The sequence below is a fragment of the Rhinolophus ferrumequinum genome, chromosome 15 (assembly GCF_004115265.2).
Source record: "Rhinolophus ferrumequinum isolate MPI-CBG mRhiFer1 chromosome 15, mRhiFer1_v1.p, whole genome shotgun sequence".
In the NCBI taxonomy this organism is placed as follows: Eukaryota; Metazoa; Chordata; class Mammalia; order Chiroptera; family Rhinolophidae; genus Rhinolophus; species Rhinolophus ferrumequinum.
The window spans coordinates 50,513,201-50,532,890 of NC_046298.1; the positions used below are offsets into that span (position 1 = coordinate 50,513,201).

General features: G+C 40.4%; 1 protein-coding gene and 1 non-coding gene across 3 annotated transcripts; both read right to left on the bottom strand.

Annotated features, from left to right (window-relative positions):
* Nucleotides 1-347: 347 nt before the first annotated feature.
* Nucleotides 348-2,135, bottom strand: LOC117034612 (zinc finger protein 396). 2 transcript variants are annotated; one of them, XM_033127784.1, is made up of 2 exons: nucleotides 1,005-2,135; nucleotides 348-802 (listed from the first exon to the last, which is right to left on the bottom strand). In XM_033127784.1, the coding sequence occupies exons 1-2, from the start codon at nucleotides 2,017-2,019 to the stop codon at nucleotides 690-692; spliced, it is 1,128 nt and encodes a 375-aa protein (XP_032983675.1). In that variant the 5' UTR covers nucleotides 2,020-2,135; the 3' UTR covers nucleotides 348-689. The 2 variants fall into 2 exon arrangements, with proteins under 2 accessions (XP_032983675.1, XP_032983674.1); XM_033127783.1 differs by having other exon boundaries at nucleotides 348-2,135.
* TRNAM-CAU (transfer RNA methionine (anticodon CAU)) lies at nucleotides 929-1,002 on the bottom strand. Its single transcript has one exon. It is a non-coding gene; the product is annotated as a tRNA-Met (tRNA).
* Nucleotides 2,136-19,690: the final 17,555 nt, after the last annotated feature.

Sequence of the window (19,690 nt, forward strand, 5' to 3'; positions counted from 1 at the left end):
CCTCGATCTCCCATAAAGAATACGGGAGTAAAATCGCTGAGGGGGGAATGAGATAGGGCTGGGACAGGGCCTCCGAGAAAAACCATTAACAGCCAATCAACGAAAAACGGTCAGTAAATCAAGATGAAACAAGGAAACCAGCCAGAACCAGCCAAGACCAAAATGGCAACAAGATTCACCTCCAAGTAACCTCCAGCCGCATTAAACTATAGTTGTAATACATCTCCATGCTAAATGACACACCCACCAGTGCCATGACACTTCTGGAGAGGACCACATAAGGACAAAAAAGGAGGACAAAAAATTAGGGCTGCATTCCAAATTCCTGGGAAAACCCATTTTTTCGAGAACTAATAATATTCCTCCTTATTCCCATATTAAAAAGCTTAACTAATAAAAACCATAGCCGTAAGGAGGGTCAGGGATGTCTCTTGCCATGGGATGTCTCTTGTCATGTTGTCCAAGGGTCAAAGGTACTATTTCATTATTTGTGTTAACAGTGGAAATAGAACATATCTGAGAATGTGTTTTCAAGAGCTACCCTAAGGATGGAAATCTGAATTAAGCTTTAGCACCTCAAACATCTGAACTGACACTGTACTGGTAAGCAGAAAGGCAAGTAATGCTGACATAAGAGTCCATATTCTTTCCTGTGGCTTTTATGACTTTTGAAAGGAAACTGGTGCCCATTAAAACCACTGATCAATACTAAGAAGGTGTTTGTGTTTTGTGTCTTCTTCCTCTGTTGAAAAAGTTCTGAGTGAATGCTTTGATTCCCTCACGATACTGATGGGACTTTTTCCTCTAGTGTGACTTTTTCTTTTTTCTATTTTTTATGGGGGAATATTGGGGAACAGTGTGTTCTTCCAGGACCCATCAGCTCCAAGTCAGGTCACTTTTCAATCTAGTTGTGGAGGGTGTAGCTCACTGGCCCATGTGGGAATCGAACCAGCGACCTCGGTGTTATGAGCACTGCACTCTAACCAACTGAGCCAACCGGCCACCCCGTGTGTGACTTTTCCTATGTCTAAAAAGATTCGAGTTCTTACTAAAGGCTTTCCCACATTCAGGACACTTGTAGGGTTTTTCCCCAGTGTGGATTCTTCGATGCTGAATTAGGGCTGCATTTCGGCTGAAAGCCTTTGCACACACATCACATGCATATGGCTTCTCTCCACTGTGGATTCTCTGATGTAGGATAACAGCTGTGCTCCGACTAAAGGTTTTGCCACATTCATCACACTTGTGTTGTTTTTTTCGAGAAGGGTTTCTATGTCTTCTTTCAAACCTGCCATCTTGTTCACAGGTTCCTCTAGATGTGAAACTGGGAGAAGTATTCATATGAACAGTGTTGGAAACATCGTAATGCAGTTCTGTGCCTGAAGAAGTCTTTTGCCTTGAAGCTGATTTCACATTTATAGTTCTGATGTCTTTATCATTTTGTCTTGAGGACTGAAGCTCCATGGATGTACACTGTAGCTGCTGCTTCGCAGGCTTGAGCTGGCCACTTGGTGACTCCGTAGTGATTTCCCAAGGTGCTAGCTTCTCTGCAAGCATGTCCTCATTCTGTCCAGAGATCTGGAAACAGGTTACCTGAGGCTGCTCAGTCGGTCCATCAAGCTCTTTTTCCAGCTCCTCCAACATAGTCACAGCTTCCTCTCCATTCTCTGGTCGGTGCTCTCGCAGCCAGGCCTGCAGCTCCTTTGGCAGGATGGCCAGGAACTGCTCCAGCACCAGCAACTCCAGGATCTGCTTCTTGGTGTACACCTCAGGCCGCAGCCACTGACAGCAAAGCTCCCGGAGCCGGTTCAGAGCCTCCCGGGGCCCAGGTGACTCTTGGTAGCCAAACTGCCTAAACCGCTGGCGGAAAGTCTCTGGGCAATAGTAGCTTCTCCAGTGGAGGCTGGATTCCAGATTACAGGCCTCCTTTGTCTTTTCCATCTTCACTACCAGAATGCTGTCAGGCTCTTCTGAAGTGTGTGAAAGGAGTGATGATGACTGTTTCAATTTTGCAGACATTTGGATTGGGAATAGCTCAGAACCACTAGGCTTTAATTTTCAAGGAGGCAAAGCTCTCCTTATGGATACTCCTCGGGGCCGGGAAAGACGACCGCGGTGTCTGGGAGAAGCCCGGGAAGCGCCAAGCTGGAACCATTCTGAATATTTAATAGACACTGGTGTACTTGAACAATGACTTGGTACTTGATGATACTGAAGAATGCATATGTTTATGGATGATAAAATACTGTAAGTAAGAAAAAGAAAAGTATCTTTGTCTTTTATTTATTACTATTTTTATTGAAAAATTTTTATTAGTTTCAGGTGTACAAAGCAATGTAATAGTTAGACATTTAAATCCCTCATAAAGTGATAACCCACTCCCCAAGCTACTACTCCTCTGACATCTTATATAGCTGTTACAATACCATCGACTATCTTCCCTATGTTGTACTCCACATCCTGTGACTATATATACCTATATATTTAGTTATAGTTGACAGCCAATACTATTCTACTTCAGCTCTTCAGGTGTATAGGACTTTGGTCAGGCATCTACACAGTCTATGATGTGACCCCCCTAACAAGTCCAGTGCTCATCTGGCACCTTACGTGATCTTTACAACATTGTTGATTATATTCCTCATACTGTATTAACTATCAATTTATATTTCTTAATGCCTTTACCTTTTTCACCCTGACCCCAATTCCATTCCCATCTGTTGCGACCTGCACAACACAAGCCGTGGGAAGACGAGGGAGGCGACGAGGATTAAACTATAATAAAGAGACAGAGACTAAAACACAGTTAAATCACAGAGGACCAAGGGACTCGCAGCCTCAAGAGACTGGAGCACTGAATAGGGTCGACTGGGGTATTTATTGATTACAAGCAAAGGAATCACATGATTTTAGGCACGGCCTGTGAAACTCTTGCAAAATTTAAAAAATACTTTTTGAGCCCAATTGTAGGTCCCACAGCAACCGAAGCATATAGTCCCATGATATCTAAGGCATGGTATGCACCTCCCGGAGGGGAGAAAGTCTCTCGTGATGAGCCATTCCATGAGCTGAGCAGTAAGAGCGAGATCTTATCGCTCTAATGGACCTCTCTCACAATTAGGTGAGAGGGAGTAGCAAGAGTCAGCAGCTGCTTTTCTCAAGCAAGAGGGAAGGGAGAAAAGGTTCCTTTCCATTTATTTTACAGCAGCTCATCAGGGGTCTCAACGGGGTCCCGTCTGGCTTGAGTTGTTCCTTCCGTAAGGAATCGTACTCATCTTTGACTGCGAATCCTCCTTTCTGGAGACCAGGTGGAGAGACACGAGTCATAAAACTCTAATCCCAAAGAGGCACAGTTCCACAATCCTTCCTTTCTTAGGGAAAGGCAGGAGGGGATAAACGGTTAGGCTGTTGTGCGACCACCACAACCAACTATCACCCTGATTGATCTAGTACCTATCTGGCAGCACACCTAGTTATTACAATATTATTGACTATATTCCTCATGCTACAGCCTACATCCCCATGACTACTGTATAACACCCAACTTGTTCTTCTTAATCCATTCCCCTTTCACCGATCCTTAACCCCCTCCCATCTTAAAGAAGTCCCTCTAAATGTCCTTGTAATACTGGTTAGGTGGTAAGGAACTCCTTCAGCTTTTGCTTGTCTGGGAAGCTCCTTATCTGTCCTTCAATTCTAACTGACAGCTTTGCTGGGTAGAGTAATCTTGGTTGTATGTCATTGCTTTTCATCATTTGGAATGTTTCCTGCCACTGCCTTCTTGCCTGCAAAGTTTCTGTTGAGAAATCAGCTGACAGTCTTATGGGGGCTCCTTTGTAGGTAACTAACTGCTTTTCTCTTGGTGCTTTTAAAATTTTTTCTTTGTATTTATCCTTTGGCATTTTAATTATGATGTGTCTTGGTGTGGACCTCTTTGAGTTTATCTTGTTTGGGACTCTCTGTGCTTCCTGGGCTTGTATGTCTATTTCCTTCACCAGGTTAGGGAAGTTTTCTGTCATTGTTTCTTCAAATAGGTTTTCAATTCCTTGCTCTCTCTCTTTTCCTTCTGGTACCCCTATAATGTGAATGTTGGTATGCTTGATATTGTCCTGGAGGCCCCTAAAACTCTCCTCAATTTTTTGGATTCTTTTTTTCTTTTTGCTGTTCTGGTTGGGTGTTTTCTGCTACCTTATCTTCTACGTTGCCGGTTGGATCCTCTGCTTCATCTAATCTACTGTTGATTCCCTGTAATATATTATTTACAGTTTCCATTATTGTATCCTTTATTTCTGACTGTTTCTTTTTTTTTCTTTCCCCCTTTCTTCTGCCTGCCCCCCACCTCCAGTTCGAGCCGTTGTTTCTCAGTCTAGTTGTGTAGGACACAGCTCCCTGACCCATGCTGGTATTATGAGCCTTGCACTCCCCCTGGCTGAGGCAGTCAGTTGCCAATTGTTGGTTGGCCGCTCACAGTAGCTCACGGCAGCTGCCACCAGCTGCTGGCCGCTCACGATGGCTGCCAGCCACTCATGCTGGCCACCAGCCACCCATGGCAGCACACAGCAGCCCACGGGAGCGCACAGCAGCCCGTGGTAGCACATGGCAGCACACACCAGCTCAAGCCAACCTCTGGCTGCTCACAGCAGCCCAGCTCCAGGGACAGCTGTTGTTCACAATCTTAGCTGTAGAGGGTGCAGCTCACTGGCCCATGTGGGAATTGAACCTGCAGCCTTTGGTATTAGGAGCATGCTCCAACCGCCTGAGCCACCAGACCGGCCCCTGACTGGTTCTTTTTCATGGTTTCCATCTTCATTTTTATGAGATCATTGAGTGTTCTTTTTTTTGGGGGGGGAACAGGACTTTATTGGGGAACAGTGTGTACTTCTGGGACATTTCCAAGTCAAGTTGTTGTCCTTTTCATCTTAGTTGTGGAGGGCGCAGCTCAGCTCTGGGTCCAGTTGCTGTTGTTAGTTGCAGGAGGTGCAGCCCACCATCCCTTACTGGAGTGGAGGAGTCCAGCCGGCAACCTTGTGGTTGAGAGCCCAAGCTCCAACCAACTGAGCCATCTGGCCACCTGGGAGCTGAGCGGCAGCGCATTGACTTCTTTCTAGTTGCGGACTGCACAGCATGCTGGTCCATGTGGGAATCAAACTGGCAGCCCTGTTGCCCAGATCTCGTGTTCTAACCAACTGAGCCACCTGCCTGCCCCATCGAGCATTCTTATAACTAGTGCTTGGAACTCTGCGTCTGATAGATTGCTTATCTTCGTTTCGCTTAGTTCTTTTTCTGGAGCTTTGTTCTGTTCTTTCATTTGGGACATGTTTCTTTCTCTCCCCATTTTGGCTGCCTCCCTGTGTTTGTTTCTATGTATTAGGTAGGGCTGCTATGTTTTCTGGTCTTAGTAGATTGGTGTGCTGTGGGGTTCAGTGGTGCAGTATTTCTGGTCACCTGAGCCACATGCTCCAGGTGCAACCCTTGTGTGGGTTGTGTGTGCCCTCCTTTTGTAGTTGAGTCTTGGTTGATAATGGCACATCAATGTGAGGGACTGACACTTGGACTCACTAGTTGTGAGCACTGGCCTTGACTCCAGTGGAAGGGTTGTTTTGTGGGGGCTGATCCTACATAGCAGGATCTGCCTCAGCAGGACTCTGGTACCTGCCCAATCCTCCCATTGGGTGTGTCGGAATTGGAGACAGCCAGGTGATCCTCCAGCTCATTTTGAAGCTGGCCACTGGAGGCGCCAGCCCCAGGACCACCTTGGAGGGGATCCACTGTAGGTCTACTTCAGCCACAGCCTGTGCCCCACCCAGGGCCACCTAGTGGGAGCCAGAAAAAAATTTGTAGGTGTCTGCCACCCATGCTGTGCTTGGAAGTGCCTTTGAGAGTCCAAGCCCCGAACCAAGGCCACTGCCACTAGTGCTGGCTTAGGGCTGGTCAGTCAGAGGCACAGGACATGCTCAAGCCAGGTGCTGCTTGTCTGGGTTCTGTGAATCTTTGAGAGATCCTAGGAAAGTGCAGCTTGAGCCAAGGTAAGCGGTCACTGAAAGCAGACTGGGGTGCCCAAAAGTTGGGTAGGGCCAGGTCTCAAATCACCAGGGTGGGGCAAATGAACAGCTGAGACTCAGAAATGGTGGTTGCCTGTGTTTGCACACCAGGAAGAGTGAGGGCTCAACAAAGAAACAATGGCTCCTGCCAGCTCCTCCGTCTAGGAGAAAGCCACTTCTCCAGCACCCATCCCAAGCTGGACAACTCAATTCCCCACCATTTGTCCCTGCCGCCTTTCCAGCTGCTGCACCAGTGCTGGAGCTCAGAGCGAGTGATTCCACTGGTGCATAATCCATGCGCAGGCCCTTTAAGGGGAGTGCCTGTGAGTGCAGCCGCACTGTCTCATGCAGTCACAATTTCTGCAGTTTTGTACAACCAAAAATTATGGGAACTTCTCTCCCCAGCACTGGAACCCTGGGCTGGGGTGGGGATGGTATCTCTCACTCCTTTAGGGGATGGGGGGACCCCCACAGCCAAAATAGCCCTCCCGATTTTTAATGGTCACACATGGGTGAGGGACGAGCCCGTTCCGTGTCTCTGACCTTCCTACCAGTCTGGAGGTGACTTCTTCTGCACATCCTTAGTTGAAAGGCTTTAGTTCACCTTGATTTTAGGTGATTCTCAATAGTGGTTGTTTTATAGATTTGTTGTAATTTTGATTGTCAGAGAAGGTAAACACAGCATTTATCTACTGCATCATCTTGGTTGTCTCTCCAGTATCTTTGTCTTTTAGAGAAATCAGTGAAGTATTTAGAGATGCAATTATATGGCTTCTAGGATTTGCTTTATGTACTTCCTGAAGGAATATTGAGTTCAATTATACTTGAAATGAGTTTAACCATGGATTGGTCCTGGGGTAGCTGTGTTAGATTCACATGGTCTATTATATTACCTTCTCATCTTTTGCAGATGTCTGGAAATTTTCATATTGTTTAAAATTCTTATTTCAACAATTAACAAATATCGAGAATTTGTTTTCTGTTTGCTACAATTTTTTCCTCTCCTGGTTGCATAATAGTTTTACTTTGGATCACTTAGCCCGCAATTTTCAGATAGTATTACTTTGAAGTCTCTTTATATTACTATATTTTTATCATCTACCTGAAGCAGGGTTCAAAAATTTAAGTGCTTCCACTATTCAGAGAGTACAATCAAAGGAGAGAGGCCAGCCATGGGGGCAGACTTAGAAAATCCAGAATGCAAGGTCCAAGCAAATGGGTTCTTTGTCAGTTTAACTTTTTTTTGACGTTTCTGTTACCACATCATCAAATTTAGATTTTTAAAAATATCCTTTATTTTTATTTTTTTTAAAGTTTACATTTAAAACTCAAGCACAAAAACAAAACAAATCTATTATTTAGATGAGACTCATGACTCCCACTTTCAGAGCTCAGTAATGGACAACGCTGTGGTTTATTGAGGGAGCACAATCTCTTGTACAAATTAACTTTATCCAAGAGTAAAGAGCACCGTTTTTAGTATTAGAGTGGTTATAATTAGTGGCACATGAAAATTGCTCAGAAATAAGACCACAATATTGAAATCTACTATTTTTTTTTTTAATTCGTCTCTAGCAAGCACAATTAAGAAGGCAAAAGTACAACCACACTGAATTTCTCGGCTATCACAAATTTACCTTTCAACTTATGGAGATGATACAGGTGAATAATTGCTAAGTAAGTTGCTAATTACTAAAATAAATAAAATGAGCTATTAATATTTATGAGTTTAGAAATGTATAAAGGCTAGGTAATACGAATAATTTACAGATTTTTCTGTCTAGAGACAATGTTATATTTGAAAATATGATGGTAAAAGTGCTTTGATAAAATGTGTGCAAATTATAAAACAACCTTGACACAGTGTGAGGGATATAAATGATAAATGTCTAACTATTACATCGTTTTGTGCACCTGAAACTAATAAAAATATATATATATAAAACACCCACAGTATTAAATAAATATGAGATAAATACTTTAAAAAAATGAACTTAAAATAAGTTCTAAAGAAATGCAGAGAGGAACAACTATCTTGCATGGAATGCCTTGATATTTTAAATAATTTGATCAACTAAATATGTGTCTATAAATAGTGTAATTTATCATTATATGCAACATTCCCAAATATCCTATACTGGTAAAAACAAACAAATGAAGAAAGGAGGAGGAGGAGAATAAGAAGTCATAGTAGTAGTAGCAGCAGCTCGGACAATTTTTTTTCTTAATTACCCATACACTTTGGTTATAATGAGCCAAGAATATAGAACAGAGTTAAAAAAAAATAATATTAAGTATTTGGTAGGTAGGTAACACAGGTAGAAATGTGGTTAGATCTAGTAATTTTTAAAAAATAGATATAAGACTTAAGGTATGAAAAATATTAGGAAAGTAGTGTATGAGGTGTGATCAAAAAATATGGTGAATGTTTGAATAAAAAATGTATTACAGAAAAAACACATAGCCATTAATCCCCTTCATAGTATTCCCCCCTCACTTTCAACACACTTATCCCATCGTTCTTGCCACTTTCTGAAGCAGTTCTGGAAGTCCTCTTTTGTGTCTTTAATTGCGCTGTCATGGCTGCTTCAATGTCCTGAATCGATATAAAATGTTTACCTTTCATGGTCATTTTGACTTTGGGGAAGAGCCAGAGGTTGCATGGTGTGCAGACCTGGTGCATAAGGTGGATGAAGGCACACCGTAGTGTTTCACTTGACAGAAAGTGCAGTATACCAGAAGCAATGTGTGACACAGAGCATTGTCAAGATGGAGGATGATTTACCGCGCACTTTAAACACACAATTTCTCATCCGTAGCTCACACCCAACTGACTGCACTGAAGAAGTTGAAACTTGTCACACACTGTTACTAAGGTTCAATGTACTGCTTCCAGTATCGAAGATCCCTGCCTTTCCATTGGATGACATTCAGTAGCAGCATTTACCGTATTTTTTTATCACACCACATATAACTAAAAATGAATTAAAAATCAGTTGGAAAAATTTATTAAAATACATGGTATAAAATATTTGGATGCTTAGTTGGAAAATAGGCAAGTTTCTACTGCATGCCATTTAGATAAATAAACATTCATTATACTTAGATAAACCAAACATTTATACTAAATAAACCATATTTAGATAAACCAAACATTATACTGGCATATAAACATACAAATGAAAATATTGTCTATTAATCACACAGGAATGTGTATATTTTTAAAAACATGAGTAGAGGCAAACACATATTAAGCAATGCAAAAAAATAAGCACCATACAATAATCTAAAAATATTAAAATTAAATAAACTAGTAAAACTCATATAAAATGAAACACAAAAAATAAAAATGAAACAGAATATAGGAAAATATTGTATATAATAAAATATGAAAGGAGACGTTGTCGATAAGATTCTAAGTGTCCACCTTGCACAGTAAGATAAAAAAGCATATGCTTTCTAAGCAGAGAAATTATATAAACAAACAATTCTCAGGGAAAAAAAAAGAAAAAAAACTATTAAATACAAAATGTGGTTTTCTCAAAATTATCTTGCACATGCAAAATAAATTTTAAGGGATATACTTTTTCATTTTTTTAAAATTTTATTTATTTATTTAAATTAAAGTTTATTGTGGTGACAATTGTTAGTAAAGTTACATAGATTTTAGGTGTACAATTCTGTATTACATTATCTATAAATCCCATTGTGTGTTCACCACCCAAGGTCAGTTCTCCTTCCAACACCATATATTTGATCCCCCTTACCATCATCTCCCACACCCCCACACCCCTCACCCTCTGGTAACCACTAAACTATTGTCTGTGTCTATTAGTTTTTGTTTCTCATTTATTTGTCTTGTTCTTTGGTTGTTTTTGGTTTATATATCACACATCAGTGAAATCATATGGTTCTCTGCTTTTTCTGTCTGACTTATTTCGCTTAGCATTATAATCTCAAGATCCATCCATATTGCCACAAATGGTCCTATTTCATCTTTTCTTACCGCTGAATAGTATTCCATTGTGTATATATACCACAACTTCTTTATCCATTCATCTATCGAACGACATTTTGGTTGTTTCCATGTCTTGACCACCGTAAGTAAATAAAGCTGCAATGAACAATGGAGCACATGTGTCTTTATGGATTAATATTTTCATATTTTTTGGGTAGATACCCAAGAGAGGGATTGCTGAGTCATATGGTAATTCTATTCGTAATTTTTTGAGGAACCTCCACACTGCCTTCCATAGTGGCTACACCAATCTTCATTCCCAACAACTGTGTATGAGGGTTCCTTTTTCTACACAGCCTCTCCAACACTTGTTACTATTTGTCTTGTTGATGATAGCCATTCTAACTGGGGTAAGGTGATATCTCATTGTGGTTTTTATTTGCATTTCTCTGATGATTAGTGATGTTGAGCATTTTTTCATATGTCTATTTGCCATTTGTATGTCCTCTTTGGAGAAATGTCTCTTCAAGTCCTGGGCCCATTTTTCAATTGGGTTGTTTGTTTTTTGTTGTTGAGTTTCATGAGTTCCTTGTATATTTTGGATATTAGCCCCTTATTGGAGGCATTGTTTGCAAAAATCTTCTCCCATTCAGTTGGTTGCCTCTTTATTTTGTCGATAGTTTCTTTTGCTGTGCAGAAGCTTTTAAGTTTGATATAGTCCCATTCATTTATTTTAACTTTTACTTCCCTTACCTTTGGAGTCAAATTCATAAAATGCTCTTTGAACCCAAGGTCCATAAGTTTAGTACCTATGTTTTCTTCTTTGCAGTTTATTGTGTCAGGTCTTACGCTTAAGTCTTTGATCCATTTTGAATTAATTTTGGTACATGGTGACAGATAGCAGTTCAGTTTCATTCTTTTGCACGTGGCTTTCCAATTCTGCCAGCACCATTTATTAAGAGGCTGTCTTTTCTCCATTGCATGTTTTTTGCTTCTTTGTCAAAAATTATCTGTCCATATTTATGTGGTTTTATTTCTGGGTTCTCAATTCTATTCCATTGGTCTATGTGTCTGATTTTTTGTCAATACCATGCAGTTTTGATTATTGTTGCCCTGCAGTACAAGCTAAAGTCAGGGAGTCTGATACCTCCAGCATTGTTCTTTTTGCTTAAGATTGCTTTGGATATTCGGGGTTTTTTGTGGTTCCAAACAAATCTGATGATTTTTCTGTTCTATTTCTTTTAAAAATGCCATTGGGATTTTGATGGGGATTGCATTAAATCTGTATATTGCTTTGGGTAATATGGCCATTTTAACTATGTTGATTCTTCCAATCCATGAGCACAGAATGTCTTTCCATTTCTTTGTGTCTTCTTCAATTTCCTTTAAAAATGTCTTACAGTTTTCAGCATATAGGTCTTTCACATCCTTGGTTAAGTTTATTCCTATTTTATTATTTTTTGCTGCAATTGCAAAAGAAATTTTTTTTAAATTTATTTTTCTGAGATTTCATTGTTAGTATATAGGAATGCAATGGACTTTTGTACGTTGATTTTGTAGCCAGCAACTTTACTGTATTCATTGATTATTTTTTAACAGCTTTTTGGTGGTCTTTGGGGTTTTCTATATACAGCATCATGTCATCTGCAAAGAGTGACAATTTAATTTCTTCATTCCCAATTTGGATGCCTTTTATTTCTTTCTCTTGCGTGATTGCTCTGACGAGGACTTCCAACACTAAGTTGAAAAACAGAGGTGATAGGGGACAGCCCTGTCGTATTCCTGAATGTAGAGCAAAAGGCTTCGGTTTTTCGCCGTTAATTATGAGATGAGCTGAGGTTTTGTTATAAGGCCTTTATTATGTCAAGGTATTTTCCTTCTATACCTATTTTATTAAGTGTTTTAATCATAAATGGATGGTGTATCTTGTCAAATGCTTTTTCTGCATCAATTGATATAATCATATGCTTTTTGTCCTCTATTTTGTTTATGTGATGTCTCATCACATTGATGGATTTGCATATGTTGAACCATCCTTGTGCCCCTGGGATGAACCCCACTTGTTCATGATGAATAATCTTTTGAATGCATTTGTTGCATTCGATTTGCTAGAATTTTGTTTAGGATTTTTGCATCTGAATTCATCAGAGATATTGGTCTGTAGTTTTCTTTTTTGTGTTGTCCTTACCAGGTTTTGGTATCATGTTAATGTTGGCTTCATAAAATGAGTTAGGGAGTCCTGTCTCTTCTTCAGTTTTTTGGAAGAGTTTGAGTAGGATTGGTATTAGATCTTCTTTGAAGGTTTGGTAGAATTCACTAGTGAAGCCATCTGGTCCAGGACTTTTGCTTTTGGGAAGGTTTCGGATGACTGATTCAATTTCGTTTCAGGTAATCAGTCTGTTTAGATTTTCCAATTCTTCATGGTTCAGCCTAGGAAGGCTAACCATGAACTTGTCCATTTCTTCTAGGTTATTGAATTTGGTGGCATATAGTCCTTCACAGTATTCTTGGATGATCCTTTGTATTTCTGTGTCATCCGTGATAACTTCCCCTTTTTCATTTCTGATTTTGTTAATTAGTGTCTTCTCTCATTTTAACTTAGTGAGTCTAGCCAAGAGTTTGTCAATTTTGTTAATCTTTTTAAAGAACCAGCTTTTTGTCACATTAATTTTTTTCTATTGTCTTTTTGTTCTCTATTTCATTTAGTTCTGCTCTGATTTTTATTATTTCCTTTCTTCTGCTGATCTTGGGTTTCATTTGTTCTTCTTTTTCTGGTTCTTTAAGATGTAACGTGAGGTTATTTATTTGGGATTTTTCTTGTTTCTTGAGATAGGCCTGTAATGATATAAATTTCCCTCTTAAAACTGCTTTTGATGCATCCCAAAACTTTTGGTAGGATGTATTTCCATTCTCATTTGTTTCTATGTATATTCTGATCTCTCCTCTAATTTCTTCTTGGACCCGGTTGTTCTTTAAAAGTATGTTGTTTAATCTCCATGTATTTGTGGGTTTTCCTGCTTCCTTTTTGCAATTGATATCCAATTTCAAAGCCTTGTGATCAGAGAATATGCTTGGTATGATTTCAACTTTCTTAAATTTGCTGAGGCTGATTTTATGTCCCAATATATAGTCTATCCTTGAGAATGTTCCATGTACACTAGAAAAAAATGTATAGTCTGATGTTTTAGGATGAAGTGCTCTATAAATGTCAATTATGTCCATTTCATCTAATGTGTCATTTAGGGCTGCTATTTCATTATTTATTTTCTGTTTGGATGATCTATCCATAGCTGTCAATGATGTATTTAGGTCCCCTGCTATAATTGTGTTTTGGTCAATTTCTCCCTTTAGTTCTCTTAGTAGTTGCTTGGTATATTTCGGTACTTCCCGATTGGGGCATAAATATTGATGACTGGTATGTCTTCTTGTTGTATAGTCCCCTTTGCCATTATGAAATGTCCATGTTTGTCTTTTGTTACTTTTTACACCACAAAGTCTGTTTCATCTGATATCAGTATGCTACACCTGATTTTCTCTGGATACCATTTGCTTGAGTGTCAATTTCCAGTTTTTCACTTTGAGTCTATGCTTGTACTTGTAGCTGAGATGTGTCTCTTGGAGACAGCATATGGTTGGGTTCAGGTTTTTTTATCCAATCTTCTACTCTGTGCCTTCCTTTTTATTGGTGAGTTCAGTCCATTTACTTGTAGGGTGATTATTGATATGTGAGGCTTTCCTGTCATTCTATCTTTAGTTTTCTGGTAAGACTGTGTCTCCATTGTTTCTTTGCCTTTTTGTTGTTGTCTATTATTTCTGTGTGGTGGTATTCTACGATGTTTCCCTCTGTTTCTTCTTTTATTACAGTATGTATTTCTGTTCTGGATTTTTTTATGAGTGGTTACCCTTAAGTTTATGCAAAAGAAACTTTGATATTTAGAGTATTCCATTTTCTTCAGCATGTTTATTTTCTCCACTCCCATATTCCAGTTCAGGCCTTTACTCTCCCCCTTGGTTGCCACAAATTGTCCCTGTTGATGGTCAAATAGCCTCCTTTAATATTTCTTGTAGTCCAGGTTGAGTATTAGAAAATTCCCTCAGTTTCTGTATGTCTGGAAAGGTCTTTATTCCTCCTTCATATCTAAAGGAAATCTTTGTTGGGTATATTATTCTTGGCTCATAATTTCTCCCTTTCAATAGTTTGAATATTTGGTTCCACTCTCTCCTGGCTTGTAGAGTTTCTGCTGAGAAATCTGATGATAATCTAATGGGCTTTCCTTTGTAGGTTACCGTCTTCTTTTCCCTGGCTGCCTTGAGGATTCTTTCTTTGTCATTGATTTTAGACAGCTTCAATGCAATGTGCCTTGGAGAAGGCCTGTTGGGGTTGAGGTAATTAGGTGTTCTATTTGCTTCTTGGATTTGAGGATCCAGTTCCTTCCACAAGTTTGGGAAGTTCTCATCGACTATTTGTTTAAATATACTGTTTCCTTCTGTCTTTCTTCTCCTTCTGGTATGCCCATTATTCTTATATTGCTCTTTCTGGTGGAGTCAAAGAGTTCTTGTAGAGTTCTTGCATTTCTTTTAAGTCTCAAGTCTCTTTCTCCTTCCATCCGTGTCATTTCCAGGTTTCTATCTTCAGTGTCACTGATTTCTTTCCTCCATCTGGTCAACTCTACTACCTAAGCTGGCTATGGTATTCTTCATTTCTTCTATTGAGTTCTTAATCTCCAGAAATTCCATTTGGTTCTTTTTTAAAATTTCAGTCTCATTGGTAAAATGTTTATGTTTTTCTTTGATTGTGTTTCTGGGTTCATTAAACTGCCTTTCTGTGTTTGCTTGCATCTTGTTGAGTTTTTTCAGAACTGCAATCTTGAATTCTCTGTCATTTAAGTCACATATTTCCATATCTTTAAGTTTATTTTCTGGAGACTTTTCATTTTCTTTCTGAGCTGTCTTGTTGACTTGGTTATTCGTGGCAATTAATGATTTATTATTTCTCTTCCTAGACATCTACAGGAGTGGGTTCTGCAACAGGGTAATAGGAAGAGGTCTTTCTTTTGTTTTACACTACGTGTTGGTAGAATGTTTTATTTTCTCTCCGACTGTAGCCTTTTATTCTTTCTCACACTGTAGTGTTATGTTTTCTCTGCACTATTCCATCTTCTCACACAATGGGGGAATTCCCTGGAAGGCGGGCTTATCCTCTGTTAACAGTTCACCTGGGTCATAGGGCGCTGCATCCGTGTTGGGATGTGGAGAGCTTTTGAAGTTCCAAAGCTCTTCCTGCACCAGATTCAGAGCCCGTGTGTTTCAGCAGCTCTGTTTACTCCTGCAGGGATCCACCCAGATAGGTGGGGAGAGGGGCAGGGTGGGTTGTGAGAGGTGGCCCAGAGTAACGGCAGCGACCACCACCACAGCCGATACTGCTTCCACATTTCCCTCCCCTTTGCCAGAACTAGTTGGGCTGCAAATCTGTGACTGCGGACCATAGTTCTCAGAACTGCAAATGTTCTGTTCTTTTGATCTGACACTGCTACTGTTTCACTTATAGCAGGTGGGGGAGGGGCGAGCTCTGGGAAGGTAGGGAGGGGGCTGCTAGTCTCAGTGCCTAAGGCTTCCATTCTCTGTGGCAGTGTGGGCTTAAACCACCGTTTTCAGCCTTCTTCCCTCAGTCATTGCTCCGTGGTGTCTGCTGTGAGCGTTGGCTTCAGCCGTGTTATATGCTGTCCCCTCAGCCCTGTGGGCCATAAAGGAAGTCCTAGCAGTCCCAGTTCTTCCCTCTCCCGCAGCTGCGGTAGTTCCAGGATGCAGCTAGCTTGGAGCACTGAGCTAGGTCTGCATCCTGCGCCCCCGTGGCTCCATCTCTGCACTTCCCCCTTCCCTCCTCCCCGGCTCGTGCAATTTGCCCACCTTTTGGTGAATTCAGTAGTGAGCCTCTTCGTCTTGCCTGTCTGCTGTGCAGGGAGTCCTTTGTGGAGTTATAGTTGTTGTACATTCTAGGGGAGATTTGCAGAGGCTCACCTCACGCCGCCATTTTGATGACGTCTCCTGAAATCTTACTTTTTCATTTTAAAAGACATTTCTTTGCCAAATGTTTAATTTAGGGTCATAGCTAAAGGAAGTTTTACTCACTGCTTCAATAGGCATATGTAGGTTAAGCATCTAAAGTGTGTCACATATTATTCTTGGTGTATGAGATGTACCACAAAAAAATCAGAATTACAGAGAAACTGCCTCTACAGAGCCAAAATTATAGTTGAGAAAAATGGACAATAACATGAGTAAATAAAGTATTCAATATGTTATAAATTGATAAGTGAGTTCTAAGAATAAAAAAGGTGGTTTAGAAGGATAAGCAAGTAATTGATGAGAGGGTTCACTATGAACTGGATAGTGATGGAGAACATCACTGCCAATTGATTATTTCAGGCAATACTTGAAAAATGGTGCAGTAAGTCACGCATATTTTTGTGTATGTCATCCAACCCAGGAAACAGCCAGTAATAGGTTAGCTGATATTTAGCTATGAATGATTTAATTTACCACATAATACATAATTACATTAAACCTATTTAAAATATGTATTATTTTTCTAAGGTGTGGGCAAAAAGTGTAATCCACTGGATGATAATTCCAAATGTTGAGGTGCCTAAAGACCATGAGTTATGTGTAAGTGGATGACTGCAGTGATGGCACAGCAGTTGAATATGCATATGCTGTAATAGTTTCTTGTTTACTACTTTCAGTGGTAATAGTTATTTTAGTGTCCTAGTGACCATTTAAATAAGAGCTTCCTGTACGTATTTGTAGAAAAAAACTAGGACTTCATTGAAACACAACTTAAAAACAATAAATTGCACCTATTTTAAGTATGTAATTCATTGAGTTTTGACAAATGTTTGCATTTGTGTAGCCACCACCATAATCAAAATAGAAAATATTCCCATCTCTTCAACATTCAACATTCAACATTGTACCCCACTACAGTCAGTCATCCCCCCAATTCCAGCCACAGGACCACTGATTTGACTGCTGTCACCTTTTCAAAAATGTTGTATAAATGGAACCATATACTATGTACCTGGCTTATTTGACTCTGCATGATGTCTTTGAGACGCTTCCATCCTGTTGCATTTAGCAAGTGAATTCCTTATTGTTGCTGAATAATATCCTATTGTATAGACATAACATATTTTGTTTATCCATTTACTCATTTCAGAAGATTTGGTGTGTTTCCAGATTTGACTAGTCTAGAATAAAGCTGCTAGGCAGTGATTAAGTTTATTCATTTATTCAATAAACGAATGAATGAATGATTAAATACTATGTGGTGGCCAGTTCTTAGTCACACATATCAAGACTCTAAACTACAGCAGTAAGCTCTGTCTAAATCATGACGTACAGGCAGTAATTCCTAATACTAGATAAGATCCCCCACCCATTGATTTCCATGACAATTATCACTTGCTCTCTGTTTACCAATAATTAGGATTTCCTGTATTTTGCAGATGTTGCCTTGAGATGATTCTGGCCAGTCCAACTGGTGGCATGATGGGGAAGACTGATAGTTGATAAAGAATTCACACTGAAGATAGCACACTCACTTGACTGACATCTTGGTGCTGAGTGATGGTGGGACTATTGGCCAGTGTGGTAGGCAGCTTCTAAAATGGCTCTCAGCTGAGAAATTGGAGGATGGCAGTCTAATACCCTAAGATCCAAGGATAGATATTGGCATGATCATTTGAATCCTATTCCATTCACATAAATCTCATGACCAAGCCAGAGGAAAGATGGGAATATAAGCCGGCAAGCATAGGCCCAGGAAGGAGAGAAACAATGTTAGTAGAAAATCCGCAGTCTCCACCACACAAACATTTTGTTAATTTTATCTTATCAGTCTTTTTTCTTTTCTTTTTTTTTCGGTTATAAGGCAAATAATATATATAATTTCCTTTTTGCCCTATGATTCTCATTTGTGGAAGTGTAATTTATTTTAGGATACTAATCTTAAATATGGTCAACTTGATGAACTGTCATAGATACTCCAGAAATTCATGTTATTTTTTGAAAATTTTCTATGTGGATAATCATATAATTTGAGAAAAAAATATAGGTCTGTAAATGATATTCAAATTATTTTAATTTTTTTGTCTGTCATACCACCAGCTAAAATGTCTGGTATGTTATTTAAGCATTTAGTGACAGCTTTGTTTGGTTGCTAAATGGAAAGCCAAAATTTCTGATATTACTAAAATTCAGGTTTATTGTACTGTTTTCATGAATTAAACACTACTAGTTAAGGGTGTATATTTCTATGCATGTGGTATCTTTTTGCTAATGTGAATGGATTTGTGTTTTTTCTGCATTTATTAATTATGTTTTAAGCCATTTATAATGCTATTAATGTATTTTCTAAAAATAAACCATTCCTGAGATGCTTTCAACTTTTATAACATTCTTTAAGCTAGCTGAATTTTTAGTTGTTTTTTGTGTATGATGTAAAATAAGGTCCAGTTTTCCAAACACCATTTATTGAACTCTCCGGTTGCACGTGTGGTGGAGGGCAAGGAGCTGCCAGAAAGGTGGAGGGCAGGGAGTTGCCAGGAAGGTCGAGCCTGGGGACCCAGTGGACTATGCTGTGGCCCTCAGGGACCTCCCAGGGCAAGAGCAACGGGGCCAGGCATCGCCTTAGGGATGAGTGGTGGGAGATTAATCTCCAGAGAAAGAAGCAGGGACTCAGCCCTGAGGGTCCTTTCTAAATCACCACCGAGGGGGTGCAACTCCCTGTAGGTGTCCTCTCCAGCTCCCAAGTCACCCGTGCACCTTCACTCCAGGCACCGTGGGTCTTCAGCTCCTTACTGTGGCTCTCCAGCATCCTGCATTCCACCTAGCTTGCGCCTTCCTTGCTGTCCCTTCCAAGATGCGACCTCAGGTCACACGTGCACTGTGACTTGAAGTACCTGCGTTCTGGGTGGAAATCACCAGCCGCCCTTGGGGACACAGGAGCATGGAGAGCCCGGTGTGGACCCTACCTCACATGGGTTGCCCAGAGGACCATCCTGCCCCGCCAAGGCCGCTTCTTCTGAGAGGCCCTGCCAGGGACGGGGGAGGCCTGCAGTGACCCCCAAGGCCCAGTGCGTCTTCCAGGGGTCAGTGTCTGGGAAAGCGGCCCTAAACTCCATGTAAGGTAAATTACCTGTAGGAGACCAACAATTATAGCAAGGGAAAGCTATCACTTGAAGGAGACAGCTTGGAGGGGGAGAACTCCTTCCAAGGTACCTGGCCGAGATCCACTGCGGGTCTCCACTGACCCCCTAATGTGCTCAGGAATGTACCTCTGGTGGGTCAGGATTCTAAGGTCTCCAACCTGAGGCCTCTGCAACCTCTGACCAGCTCGCAGTCGCAGCCCCCACGTCTTTTCTCTGCCTGGTTTTGGAGTCTCATCCTGCACTCACCAAGTTTACTTTTCCGCCTCACACCAGGGGACCCCGAGAAGAATTTTTAAACTCCTCGGAGCATGTCACTTTCACATGGGGACAATTTACACTTGGAAAATTGGCAAACACTACAAACCAAGGCAAAATTTACTGTATTACTAGAAGCCTCGACCTCGGTGCCGGACATTATGTTAATAACACAGACTAAAACTGTATGGTGTTTGTGGTCATGACATTGTACATGACACAAAAAA